The 14806-nt window shown below is 46.2% G+C and overlaps 1 protein-coding gene across 1 annotated transcript; it reads left to right on the top strand.

The window, feature by feature from the left end:
- Positions 1-711: 711 nt before the first annotated feature.
- ERFL (ETS repressor factor like) lies at positions 712-13446 on the top strand. The gene is made up of 5 exons (XM_066638111.1): positions 712-775; positions 8940-9174; positions 11678-11867; positions 12327-12450; positions 12806-13446. Exons 1-5 carry the CDS (start codon positions 712-714, stop codon positions 13444-13446), a joined length of 1254 nt encoding a protein of 417 aa, XP_066494208.1.
- The last annotated feature ends 1360 nt before the right edge of the window (positions 13447-14806 follow it).

The following is a 14806-nucleotide window of genomic DNA, read 5'->3' as shown; positions in this document are numbered from 1 at the left end:
CCAGCCCGGCCAGCCGCTCTCGCTCGCTCGCTCGCTGGGCCCGGGGGCGGCTGGAGGGGGAGCGTGGGCGGGGGGAGGAGGCGCACTCCTGCCCACAAATAGGCTGGCTGGCGGGCGGGCGGGCGGAGCAGAGCAGGGAAGGGACGGGGGCGCCAGATGGAACCTGGAGGGGGCGGAGGGCAAAGAGGGAACTTGTGGGGCGCAAACATGGGGGGCGGGAGGCGGCAGAATGCAGGGAGGGGCCGGCAAAGGGGAGGAGGACTGCGCCACGGGAGCCCCCCAACTTGGGGGACAGGGGGACAGTGGCCAGGCCCCTTCGCCTGTTGGACGCGGGCTGTGCAGGCTCCTGGGGCGGAGCCTTATAATGTAAACCTTATATTACTTATTAAATTTAAAATTATTTTAATTGCAAGAAGGCTCTGCGCTGCCTGCTCACATATGAAAGGAGGACATTTGAGTTATTTTCCAGGACATGAGGCTAAAATAGAGGACACGTTCTGGGAAAAGAGGACACCTGCTGGTCACCCAGCACACATCCCTGGGGCAGCTGTGAAAGGAACTGGTGGGGCTGGAGAGATCGGCCTGAAACTTTCCACTTTCCTTTCTCCTCTTCTGAACTCTTGTCCAATTTTCTCCCACCGCCCTTTCTTTCCTTTCCCTTTCCCTTCATCTGTCCTCCCCCCTTTTCTGCAGGTGTAACACTCCTTCAGCATGGACTGTAACTGTGTCTCTGATCTGCTCCTCACCTCACCTGTTCCAGCTCTCTGGACTCCAGGTAACACTTCCCCCCCCCCCATCTTTCCTCACTGGCTGCATCCTTTGGGCCTTATTCCTTGCCTAATCAACAAACCAGCCAACTCAGACCTGCAGGACCTTTGGCTGTGATAAAGATCCCATGTGAACTTTTTTTTTTGCCAGTCTTTACTTTTTTTAAGGTTGGCACTGGGCCTGAATCTCAGTGAAGAATACAGACATACCTGTATTTGGTGGGTCACCAGAAATACCATTTACACATTTATTGGCTGCATTTATGCCCCCTCCTTTTTTCAAGAAGTTCATAGCAGCATGCCTGATTCTCCCCCTTCCCCACACTATCTCCCACAACAACCCTGGAAGGTAGCCTAGGCTGAATGAGGGCACAATCCTAACGAACTTTCAAGCACCAAGGTAAGGACAATGCAACTTCAAGATAAGGGAACAAACATTCCCTTACCTTGAAGAGGACTTGGTGACTGCTACCCAACTGCAGGATGCAGCACTTGGCCCATTGGCACAGCTATGTCAGTGCTGGAAAGTTGGTTAGGATTTGGACCTGAGTGACTGACCCAAACTCACTCAGTGTGTATTAATGCAGTGGGGATTTCAACCTCAATGGAACACTCTAGCCCAGCGATTTTCAACCTTCTTCATATCAACACACACTGACAAGGCACTAAAATTGTCAAGGTACACCATCAATGTTTTGACAATTGACAAGGCACATCACACTGACAGCAGGGGCTTGCATCCCCCAGTGGCCCTACTAACAAATGATCCTCCCCCAAGGTCCCACAGCACACCTGCAGACCATCTGTGGCACACCAGTGTGCCACAGCACAGTGGTTGAAAATGGCTGCTCTAACCACTGCTCAGCTGACTGTCACTCTACCCCCCCCATCAGACAGTGCAAACATGCCTCAGGGGTTCCTTTATCTATGTCCTACAATCTGATTGTATAAAAATCTCAAGAATGTGGTCCTTATATCCTAAGAGCCTTTCCCCCTAATTGCAGTTGTGAGGAGTCTGTTTGGGATTACTTAGTGGCAAGGATACTTTGCACAGGCTCAGAGGCACTTGTATTACTTTATTATTCAACAGCTGAGCTCTGATATTCAAAACAGACTCTAGAAAAATTCATGGATGCCTACCACTGCCCTAAAACTATCCTGTATTAAACACCATTATTTATTTAGATTATTTGTACGCTGTCCTATTAAAAAAAAAAAAATCTCTCAGTTCAGTTCATAATTAAAATAACAAATATAGCAATTAAAAATCAGCAGAAAGAAAGAAAGGCATCAATGAAAAAATAGTGGAAAATAGAAAACAATCTGTTGAAACCACCTGCAGTAAGATGCAGTGCAATTATTTTTAATTGGGGCCAGATAGATCTTAAAAGAGGTGACAGGCAGACTTCCTTGGGAAGACATTTCATATACAAGGCACCACAGTCCAAAGAAGCCCTTTCCCTCGTCACCACCAGTCAACACTGGTCAACATCAACACTCTGAGTTAGAGTGTTACATGAAGATGGGGGGGGGGGAGGCAGAGAAGGGAACATGAAGGAAGGCTGTGGTTGAAACTGGCAAGCCCTTTTGGAAGGCAGCAGTCTTGGAGATACTTAAATGCCCCAAACAATTTAGGGCTTTTTAAAGGTGGTCATCAGCAGTTTAAAGTGTGACCCTAAATGAACTGGCAGTTTTTGAATAAAACTTAGCAGAATAGCATCACTTTTGGAATAAAAGCTTCCAAGAAATCTTTGAAGGCAGTCCCATGTAGTGCTGAAAAGAACATTCAGACATTTGTCGATTCCATATTTCAAATTTCACCATGAAAATTTGGCATGCAAAATGTCGCTTTAATCTCAAAATGTGATTATTTTAGACCTGTTGATATCTCTTTATTGTTTCAGTATTTACAGATATCAAATAAGGGATCACATAACATATTGATTGTTAAAAAATACCATTGCGAATCAAGTATGAAATTGCATTGCATGCCGGCTATCAAATACCAAATACCATTGCATGTTAACGATCACATGCTAGATAGCATTAGCTACCACCGATCAAATACAAAGACTGTAAAAACACAGTCACAGGCTAAAGATCATGTACAGGCTTAGTCTGGAAAATTTATGCCCCCTTTTCCTCAATACTTCAAAAACGGCAGCCATATTATTATTATTATTATTATTATTATTATTATTATTATTATTATTATTATTATTATTAACAGTATTTATATACCACTTTTCAACTAAAAGTTCACAAAGCGGTTTACAGAGAAGAATCAAATAACTAAATGGCTCCCTGTCCCAAAAGGGCTCACAATCTAAAAAGATGCAAATGAATACCAGCAGACAGCCACCAGAAAAGACACTGCTGGGGTGAGGTGGGCCAGTTACTCTCCCCCTGCTAAAAAAAATCCTAAGCCTGCGCAGGGGCAGCCAGGCCATATGGCCTGCACTGTATCCAGCATAGGTTAGTAGGTGGCTGGAGGTCTCCTGGGAAAGGGGATATTTTCCCCCTTACCCTGACTAATGCCCCAGCCAGCCATAAGGGGCTACTTGGATCTCCACCAGCTATATATCTGGTAGAGATCCGGCTGACCCAGGACAGAGGATACAACATGGCAGAGGAGACCTCCGCCAATCCTGCCCCCCATCTGGGCCCAATCAGGCCCCGTTCTGCCCCTCTCACCCAGGAACACCCCCTCCCTGCCTCCAAAACCCTCCCCCCTAACCTCTCCCAGCCCCTGTCCCACTCTGCATAAAACCTACCTCCACCAGGTAAGCCAAGGGCTCAAATCTGGCACTGATAGGCTGGTGCAGGCCACCAGCACTGCTTTCTCATGAGTAATCTACAAAAGTTTTATGGTGCTTTTATGACAGCTCACGCCAGCATAGCGACCATTGCAGTGGTGCTCCCCAAACACAGGATTGTGCTATCCTTATCCATAAAAATAACAATAAAATTTTTAAAAGTAGTCTTTAAGATCCAGGGTTCTAAAAACTGTTTATCGAATACTAAGTAAATAAATTTGATAAATAAATCAATATTGATACAAAGAAATATCATCTGATGTCAAATACATATGCATATATCAAAGATTCAGTGACTACTTGACAACTGTTTGCATATTCAAAGAGTATCTGGTAAAAGTAACACATCAGCACACTCGATTTTGGTGAACAAATGTATCTCCATTCCAACACGGAGTACCCCATTCATACAAATTCACCCAGATTTGCAACTGGACTCAGCCATCATGGCTTGCACAATTATCCTCTCCCAGTTAGCTATAAACAAACACACACTCCTGGATCCACTCATTTTACACAGCTAATAATTGCACCCTCCCCCTCTCTTACAGCAAAATCTCTCTCAAGGGTCTAGGCAGTTCTGGAGTTTGTAGCTCCAAGCTGAAGGCTGGGGGCAATAGCGACAATCAAAGGAGTTGGTTTTATCCGCAGGGCACTCTTTTCCATGCTGGGCCTCTGAGGACAGAAGCCTTGCATGTTTCATTAGCCAGCTGACTCCATTTTTCCCCCATACACCCAGGCTGGAATCATGGCAGAGAACTCATAACAAGAATCTTATCAGTCCAGCATAATATTAGAGGGGAGGAGGAATCGTGACTCATTTGCTCTACCTTTGCCTTTCAACCTACCTCCAAGGAACTTAGGCAGACCATGTGAGTTGTCCACTCCCCATTTCATCTCCCTCAAATCCTGAGTGGCAAGGTAAGGTCCCTCCCATGGTACCCCCTGCGAGTTTTGCGGTTATAGGGTTTTGAACTAAGATCTTCCCTCTCTGAATCCAATTGTTGCCATGGGTTCAATGTTGTCAAGTAGATGCAAAGTATATTATTATGTTTCTTTACTAAAACATTTATACTGTGTTCTTCCACCTATGTAGGACCCTCAAGGCAGTTAACAATCAATCAGTGATCAACACCTCAATACTGACAGTACCATAAAACTCCAGTACCAGAAATCAAACTAGAGAACCACATAAGAGGACCAGCCAGTAATCAATTACTGCCCAGTTCAAAGATGCACCGAAATAGCATCATCTTGACCTAGCATTTAAAAACAGAGAGGGAGGGTGCCAGCCAAACACCCTGGAGCAAGGAATTCCACAAAGTGGGGGCTACAGCTGAAAATCTGATCCAAATCTGGTATAGGCAGCCACTAACTCGGGGGAGGGGTCCCAGAACAGGGCCTCTGTTGATCCAAGCATTCTTCAGTTAGAGGGAAACTAGTCCTTAAGGTATCTAGGCCACCGAGGACTTTAAAAATCATTTTCAGCTCTTTGAAATGATTGCCAGTATCTGACAACCCAACACTCTTGGCAATGTCAGTCCCAGAGCTCTTGCTATAATAGCAGCAGGGCTTTCAATTATTCCTTAACCTTCTTTGGCTACCAGTGGTGTAGGGTTAATGTTCAAAGCGCAGGAGTCTGTCATGACCATCCTCCATCATACAATAAAATAATCAGCTTCAAACTTCTCCATTAGCATGTTTTCTTCCCCAGCCATTTATTTGTATTTTGAAATTTATACCTCATTTAAGGATATTTTACCTCAAACTGTTAGAGTGGGTTTCAGGTATTCCAAATAAATAAATAAATAAATAAGGGTGCAATCCTAACCGACTTTCCAGCACCGAAGCAAGGGCAATGCAGCTCCAAGCTAAGGGAACAAACATCCCATTACCTTGAAGAGGCCTCCGTGAGTACCTCCCGACTGCAGGATGCAGCACATACCCCACCAGTACAGCTATGCCACTGCTGGAAATTGCACCCTAAGTGAGGATTGCGCCCTAAACATACTTATGTTTGCTCAGAAATTAGTCCTCCTGGGTTCAATGGGACTTACTCCAGGCAAATTTGCATAGAATTGTAGCTTTAATATAACATGAGTTGCATACTGACTTTCAGACAATCATTGGGAAAGCTGATGGCCCCCCTAGGCATTGGCTTATGCTCCTTGGCAAATTGCTCAGTTTGCCTCCTGCTAAGTCCTTTGAACAATGTTTCAAAGCCAGCACCTGCATGCTCCTGTTGATGACATCACCACTCCTGCTGTAGGAAAAGTCCCAGAATTCCCCTCAACAACATCCCTGCTTGTTCCACATCATCTGAGGCAGGTACAGTAGTTAACTTGAAAGAGGTTTTAAATTGAGACTAATTTTGGCTTAACTAGGTTGTACAGTGCATACTTCTTAAAGAACTCTGAATTGACCAAATTTAATCCTGTTGCTGTCAGTCTAAATCCTGATCCTTCAAGTTAATTAGGCATAAGGTGTAGTTTATCATCACTGATTCTAGAAGAGAGAAAATGTGATAGGTTTAGGGCTATGTGATCACCAAGGGATGTGCTCCTAGAAAGTATGAATAAAGACAAGATGGGCTCTGAACATGTTCAGACTACCTTTCACTTCCTGCTAAGAAATCCCAGGCATCTTTTTAGAAATTAAGCAGTGTACTTAATGGATTCCTAGATTACTCTTGCCATCTTTGCCATCTCTTGCCATCTTGCCAGATGATTACGGGGCTGGGGCACCTTCCTTATGAGGAAAGGCTACGGTGTTTGGGCCTCTTCAGCCTAGAAAAGAGACGCCTGAGGGGGGACATGATTGAGACATACAAAATTATGCAGGGGATGGACAGAGTGGATAGGGAGATGCTCTTTACACTCTCACATAACACCAGAACCAGGAGACATCCACTAAAATTGAGTGTTGGGAGAGTTAGAACAGACAAGAGAAAATATTTCTTTACTCAGCGTGTGGTTGGTCTGTGGAACTCCTTGCCACAGGATGTGGTGATGGCGTCTAGCATGGACGCCTTTAAAAGGGGATTGGACAAGTTTCTGGAGGAAAAATCCATTACGGGGTACAAGCAATGATGTGTATGCACAACCTCCTGATTTTAGAAATGGGTTATGTCAGAATGCCAGATGCAAGGGAGGGCACCAGGATGAGGTCTCTTGTTATCTGGTGTGCTCCCTGGGGCATTTGGTGGGCCGCTGTGAGATACAGGAAGCTGGACTAGATGGGCCTATGGCCTGATCCAGTGGGGCTGTTCTTATGTTCTTATCTCTGCCTATACGGTTTTTAGGTTTTCAGATCTTCAGGGATTCTTTTCTTCACGTACCTACCTAGTGGGGAAACCCCTAAAATTTGCAGATGATGTGGTAATGTGTATATTAATTTGGGGACTAATTTTAGGTTGTATGCTCTAGAGATACAGCATTAATAGAAGCCAAATAGTGTAGTATATTGTAGTAGTTTGAGCTCATGTAACCTCCAAACCTCAGGTCTCATCTATCCTTATTTCTCCCAACACAGAGACTGGAAGGGAACACAAGTAGTGTTCAGGACTTTCCATCCAACATATTTGAGTCTCCTCAGGGAGGTTGGCCTCACACTTTGAGAGCCATGGCATTCGAGTGATGTATAGGGAGGCCTTCGGGAGAGTGAATGTAATTTACTGCAGGGGTGCCAAAGGTGCTTCGTGTAACTGAAAATCAAGGCATTGATCAGCAGTTCATTAGGCCTGTTAATGATAGATTCATAGATAGAGGCACAGATCTGAGGAGGCCGGCCTGACCTCTTTTCTGCAGAAGAGGCCCAAGAATCTCCCCCAGCACCTTCTGCTTGAAATCCATCCCCCATGAGCTGCAGAGAGAGCTCAGCTTTTAGCCGTGATTAATTAGTTGGGGTGGAGGTGACCGAGCTGGCTATCCTGGTTCCTTGGAGATGCCTGCTCTTAAACACAGTGTCAGGTTGTTATTAAATCCCACTGTGGAATTAAGATCCAAAACTGGAAGAGAGGAAATAAGTACGAGTGGAGCACTTCAAGCAAGAGATCTCAAAGAGCTTGGGCAACTTTTGCTAAGTTGTATAAGAGGAAACTGCAGTGGAGGTCTTGCACACGTGTAACATTTTTTGTGTGAGTGTCTGCAAAATCTGTGCATAGACATGTATGTGCCTGCTGAAAGGCTGGGCACTAAGCAGTTGTGCAGTGCACTGCACGTTCACCAAAACAGAGGATGTGAATACACAAACTGGCAAAAAAAAAAATCCTTAAAACAGACCACCAAAATATTTTGGACATACATGGTAAAATAACAACAAAACTGCATACAGTAAACACTTGTAAGAGACTAGATTAAGAAAAACAAGGAGAAACCCAGAGACACTATTATAAACTCATTGAGAATGTCATAAGCTCGTGTTAGTGAATCTGCTTTTAATGCAGGAGGTCCCAGGTTCAAAGCCTGGCAGCTCTAGGACAGGGAAAGACCCTCTTGTTTGAAATCTCAGAGAATTGCTTTCAGTTGGTGTGGAAGGTACTGTGCTGTAGAAGGGTGGCTTTCTGTGTGGATCCCCAGTTGTGCAATCCTGTCTTTATTTTTTCATGCTGTTTCTTCCTCAGTTCAGTATCCCATTAGCTGTGGTGCCACAAAAGGCACAGGAGAATTGGTTGCTAATTACAAAGAGGGTTAATAGACACAAGGACTGCAGTGTTTAATCCAGTAAAATATGTTGATTGACTAAAAAGGTGTTCCATATAATTTGACAACACAGTTTTGCTCACAAGTTATTTGAAAAACAAATACTGATGAAAACAATGAATGGCAAGAGCTGGCTGAAAAAGCAGTTTCCCCCCTCCTTTTCTCTCTCATAAGAGGGGGTGCCTCTTGTAAGCTGGCATCGCCTGAAAGCAAAGTAAGTGTGTGTGTTTGCTTCACAACTACTATTTTACTCATAGGCAAACATATGGATTGAATTTAAAAAATTAATCAATTAACTGTTCAATCACTTACAATTCATTGACTAATCAAGTCTGGTTTTTTACTCAGACGACAGTACTGACTGCTAATTTCCAAAGACATCTCTGTGAATTTAATGATGCAATGTTCCATCTCTCCTTGCCCACTGGTAGAGGAATCTGCCTCTTTCCGATGTTTGAGGGTGCAGAGCACCCTCAGTTGGTGTCCAGCCAAGACTGAGCTACAACTCATCTCAGGCCTCCTTCCTCTGCTTGTGTGTGAGAAGCTCATGAGGAAACACACCAAGCAGGAGTGAGTGTCCAAGTTGGCTACAAGCAGGGCTCCCTTCCAGAAAGCAGTTGGTTTATCTTTCTCTGTTGGTCCCTCTCCCCCGGCAGGGTTCGCCTTCCCAGACTGGGCCTACAAACCCGAGTCAAGCCCCGGCTCACGTCAGATCCAGCTGTGGCATTTCATCCTGGAGCTTTTGCAGAAGGAAGAATATCAGAACGTCATCGCCTGGCAGGGGGACTACGGCGAGTTTGTCATCAAGGACCCAGATGAAGTGGCCCGGCTGTGGGGCATCCGCAAATGCAAACCTCATATGAACTATGACAAATTGAGCAGGGCCCTGAGGTGAGGCAATTGATGAAATGAGGGAGTGTCATAGAATGAGAAGCAGCATGGGTCCCTGCCCACTTCAGCACTGGACGGTGTGGGACAGCACATTGCTCATCAAAGCAACCCTCACACTTCAGCACTACTGCGCCATAGCACTACCTCCCCTTCCTGCTGTGATTGAACTGAGCAGAGCTACAGTTTCTCTTCTGTAGCCACTTTACAGCCTGGTTATTCCTTCCTAACTTTCCATGTTTCATGCTGTCATCGGCACTTGCAGGTGTAGTGTAGGAACCAACAACATGATAGGTGTGTGACATCCCTGAGACCACCTACTTGACAGAGCACTGCAGAGAAGAATGTGAGATGACTCAACTCTTATCCCAGCCATGACTTCACTGGGTGGCTTAGGCAAGTTTATGATCTCCAGGGTGACCTGAGACCTCCCAGCACTTGAGGTGAGGTCCCAAAGACAGCCTCTCCTTGCACAGCACTTTGTTGAGCCAAATGCCACCCCCATACCTGGTGGCATGTCTGCCATCATTTTCGCTCCTCCTCCTTGTGCTGTCTGGATTCAAAACAAAGAGGAGAATGGAATGGAAGAGGCAGAGTGGAGAAGGGAAGAGCAGTGGACAACAGTATCTCTGACGCTTGAGTCCAATGTTCACCTCAACTTCACACTTCCTCTTCCACTCCATTTCTCTGTTTTCAAATTCAGGTAACTGTCAGGGAGAGGAGGAACAAAGATAGGTGGGCACTCCCACCATCCATCATAAGAGGCAACTGCCTCAGCTGGCTTCACAGAAGGGCCAACCCTGGCTATTCCCAGACTACCAGCAATCTGTTGGCAGCCTTCAGTCTCGAAAGACTCTGGTATCGCGCTCTGAATGGTGGTTCTGGAACAGCGTCTAGTGTGGCTGAAAAGGCCAATTCGGGAGTGACAATCCCTTCCACACTGGGAGCAAGTGCAGTCTGTCCCTGGTCTGTCTCCCTGGCTATGGGCCTTCCCTCTTTGCCTCTTTGCCTCAGACTGTTGGCCAAGTGTCTCTTCCAACTGGGAAAGGCCATGCTGCACAGCCTGCCTCCAAGCGGGCCGATCAGAGGCCAGGGTTTCCCACCTGTTGAGGTCCACTCCTAAGGCCTTCAGATCCCTCTTGCAGATGTCCTTGTATCGCAGCTGTGGTCTTTGCAGCACTTTAGGACTTCAGCAGGGATATGCTTACCAGCAATATGGTAAGAATAAGACATGCCCACTTTACAGGGCTATTGAAAAGGTGTCTGAAATAATGTATTTGCCCTGAAGTGGTTTGAACATTTGAAATGTGCTGGACAAACAGTAAGTATTAGGACTACCATGTTTACATTAATCAGTGAAAAAAAACACTTAAAAGTCACCTTGATTAACCTTTTCGGGGTTTTTTTTTTAAAGTCATTTAAAACTACTGTGGGTGATAAGCAACCTCTTAGGGTTGGGATCCTAAGCTTTAGACGTCAAGTGAATCTTGCTCCTGAGTAAACCTGTTTAGGGCTGCACTGTAAAAATGGGTATTCCTCCTTCTGTCTCACAGACATATATAATCTGAAAATGTATTTTATTTTCATTTTATTTGTTTTGCTTTGGAATTATTTTTTGTCATATGCAAATTATACTAATCAATTCATTAATCAATTAAAACTTTTATAAATCAATACAATTTTTTTACTTGTGCGAGTTACCTATAACAACAGTACAGCTTGCCATCCCAGTAGGCCCCCCCTGTGTAATTGATCCACAGCAATATTTGTTATTGCTTATTAATTAAGAGTTGCCTCTAGTGCCACTTGAGATTCCACCTCCCTAATTAATATTTATGAGGAGCTAAGCACTATTGATGCTTCCTGTTAACTCAGCCTGGGAATTTAGCTCTGTTCTGCCCAGTAAATAAATTCCGCAGCTGCTCTGGTAACTCTACCTCTCTCCCCAAAGCACCAACTTGGAGGAAGCTAGGAGATTTATGGCAAGCATTAAGTAAAAAGACTTTGCCAAGTCACCATTTTATCCTCAAAACAATTCTACTGCAGAGATCACCTCTTCTGTGACGCCTTGCTTAGCTAACAAGCAGGAGTGTCTTAGTTTTGCATGTTCCACTATGATTTCCTGGCTGGCACCCCTGTTCAGGTCCAGTACAGGGCCAACCCAAGATTCTGGCACCTGAGGTGAAGTACCAAGTGCCACCCCCTCAAACCTGGCAGCAAAGCAGCTGCCTGCCCCTCTTTGTCTCCTGAATTCAAGAAGGAAAAGAAGAATGACGAGGAAGAGGAGTTGAAGGGGGTCTCCAATGTCGGAGTCCATCACTCTCCTCTTCTATGTTATTCCCCTTATCCTTTTCAAGAAGAGTGGCACAGGCAGGTGAGTAGGTAGAGGTAGGCACCCCTTGTCAGTCCACTGCCCCTGGCAACCACAGCCTTGGTTCAAGAATTTAGTCACTCTGCTTATTTTCCAGCTCACTCACACTTCCCCTCTTGCTTCCTTTCCCACCAGGTATTACTATAACAAGCGAATTCTACACAAGACGAAGGGGAAACGGTTTACCTACAAGTTCAACTTCAGCAAGGTGGTCTTGGTCAACTACCCTCTTCTAGACATGGCTGCCAATTCCCCGTTCCTGCTGACCCAGAACCCTTTCAATGGGAGCAACCACGGAGCTGATTGTGCCCCACTTACCCCTGAGGTATGATGAGGAAAAAGAGAGAAAAGCCTTTGAGGGAGGGGGGAAGACCATGTCCTTTGCTCTCCCCCACAAGGGCTAATGTTTCAGGTCAGGTGCCATCCTTGATTTCTGATGCCAGGGCTCAGGGATGGTGGAGTACATGAGATGATTGCGTTTTCAAGAGCATGGAATTTGGGTACTTGGCTTTGCCTCTTTCCTCTACATTCCTCTTTTCCTTATTTGCATTGTGTCTTTTTGATTGCAAGCCACCTACAGTACTTTGGCATGTGAATGCCATGGTGTATAGGCAGAGTGCCATTTTCAGCACTTCAAAGAAAACTACAGTGGCCCCACCCCTGCATTTGCAGGCAGGGCAATTAAGCCACAGGGTACAGTATAATTTTCCAGTCTTCCAACTTGCCTTGGTAGAGATTAACCACTTGTCATTTGGGCTATGCCGTCATTTATCCCCTCTTCTAGACCCTGCAAAGCCTTTTCTCCAGCCCTCGCTTGGGGGACCCAGCCACACGCACCCCACTCTTTGAGCGACAGACGGAAACAGAGAAGCTGCGCTTGGATGCCACCTTCCCGTTCCTAGGCTCAGGTGAGAACAAACTACTTCCCCATCCCCCATCCACTTTTGGGAGGCCCTGATTAAAGTATGGATCCCTGAATTTGCTTTTTACTGCCTGTAAAAACAACTCCCTTGGTCCTGGTCTGGGTTCCTTTTCCTTGTCTTGGATCCATCCCAAGAGGATAACATATTGCATGAGGACAAGCTATTAGGAGCAACTTAGTTGGCCCAAGGCATTGTTAGTATATTTATATACCACTTTTCAACAGAGTAGTTCACAAAGTGGTTTACACAGAAATAAATCAATAAATGGTTTCCTGTCCCCAAGGGCTTAGTTGAGTACAGCATATCCTAGTTGCTCACATCTCTTTCCTTCTCCCTGCAGGTGTTGCTGGGTACACAAAGCCTCCCAGTTTGCTGACTCCCTACAGCAGGAATGCTTCCTTCCCAGATTACCCCTGGAATTTTAACCCATACCTCTCCAGCACCTTCCCACTGAACAGTGCGAAGCTTCCTGCCTCCCTATATTCACCCCACTTCTACCCCAACCCCCTGTCTGGATCATTGGCCCAGCTCCCAGCCCCCATCTCCCTGTTGCCAGGAGATAGCACAGAGCGGGCTGCAGCACTGGGGGCTGGTTCTGTCCCCCGTCTTTGCCTGCCTCCCCATGGCACAACGCTGCCCCTGCGTGGGGATGGGAATGGGATGAGCAACCGAGATAAGGAGCTGCTGGGTACCAGGGCACAGAGCCCATCAGGGGGAAGAGGGACCAAAGAGGACCCTGGTTCAGATTCTGAGCTGGAGATCACAGATCTGAGTGAATGCAGTTCAGAGAATGAAGGTTGTGATTTCAGCCCTGACAGCCTGGAGGCGCTAGAGAGCCAAGTGCAGAATTACAAGCAGCTGGAGACTGATCGAACAGTGGCAGGAGCGACACCCAGCCAACCAGAGGGGGCAGCAGGGGGCAGCCTGGGCACCACCAAGGAAGGGAAAAGCTGCCAGGCAGCTGAACTCAAGCCACATTGAGAGGCCCCTCTCCAGCAGTAGGCAGACTCTGAAAAAGTTTTAAACAAAACAAACCCCACCCTGTTTGTTTGATGTCTATTTTTATAGGAAAAATTTATTCATTCATATATTTAGTCTCATCCCCCCCTCCCCCAGCTTCCCCTCCCTCAGTGCACCACTTCTTTCCATCAGGCTGGAATACTCGTCCACTTCAAAACTGTTGACTGAGGGCCTTATCACTCCTCTGATAGTTGAAGAATGAGGGGTACACAAGTCTGGTGCAAACAGAGCCTTTCCGCCAAAGAGGGATGGAGGAACTGTACGGGCAGAGACGCAGCCAACCCACCTAGACCTTACCCCTAACGCCAAGCACTTTCACCAGCTCTGCCCTCCTCCCACCCTATAAGACTTCCCTGAGGAATCTCACATGTTAAGCTCCACACTTCCTTGACCATGAAATTCCCTGCCTTTGGGAAGCAGTTGCAGCTTTCATCTTTGTTCAGGACAAGTGCCTAGTCCTCATGGGTGTGTGGAGAACTAGCTTGCCACTAAGGCTGACAAAAGACATTTGGGTGCCTGAGGCTGAAAATCCAAATGTTTCCCCACCCAAATCTAATTAACACGGAACCCAGTGCACTGGAAAGTTCTCATATACCTGTCTGCTCCCACATTTGATAGTGCCCCAAGGCTGGTACCAGAGGGTACTTCTTTCCCTCGCTTCATGGGAGGGCTGCTTCTATTTGCCACAGATTGGGGGCCACTCTTTTAGCAGCCTTTTGTACCCTATCACTGTGTCCAATGCAGAACCACCCAGATTATACAGACTGGTTGTATGAATTGGCTTTCAGAGCTGGGAGCCAAAGCACCATCATTCTCCCCCCCCCATGCCCCCTTGCATTGTATGGTCAACTCACACTGAAGCTGTCTGAGTTCAGTAAACAGTTGTAGCAGACAGATATACCTGTCGGGATCTGTGAGTGAATGCAGCTCCCACTGAGTGTATGCTTGCTGGCCAACATCGGTTTGGCTTTATGGGATATGTGAAACAGCCCAAGCATTTCAACCCAGGTGTAACCTCCAGGACTCACCTCTGATTTCTGCTCCCCAAATTCTCAGTTAAAAATTAAGAAAAAGAGCAGTGTTTCTCAACCAGTGATACTTGAGGTGGTGTCTAGTGGTACCCCTGGATACTTGCTGACTGGCACAGAGACCAGGAACTCGACCCAGCGAACAGTGGTAGGAGGCTTGGCAGGCAGAACTCCAAAGCATGCTTTCCCATGTTCAGAAGCGCCTTTCCATCCACCCTGAACTTCTTACTGGTGTTGGTTGCAGTGCATCTGGCCTCCCACCCAAGAAGCAACAGGTGATGATGTCATCACCA

Source organism: Tiliqua scincoides, chromosome 10 (genome assembly GCF_035046505.1).
Source record: "Tiliqua scincoides isolate rTilSci1 chromosome 10, rTilSci1.hap2, whole genome shotgun sequence".
Taxonomy (NCBI): domain Eukaryota; kingdom Metazoa; phylum Chordata; class Lepidosauria; order Squamata; family Scincidae; genus Tiliqua; species Tiliqua scincoides.
This window is presented reverse-complemented; position numbering and strand designations above follow the sequence as displayed.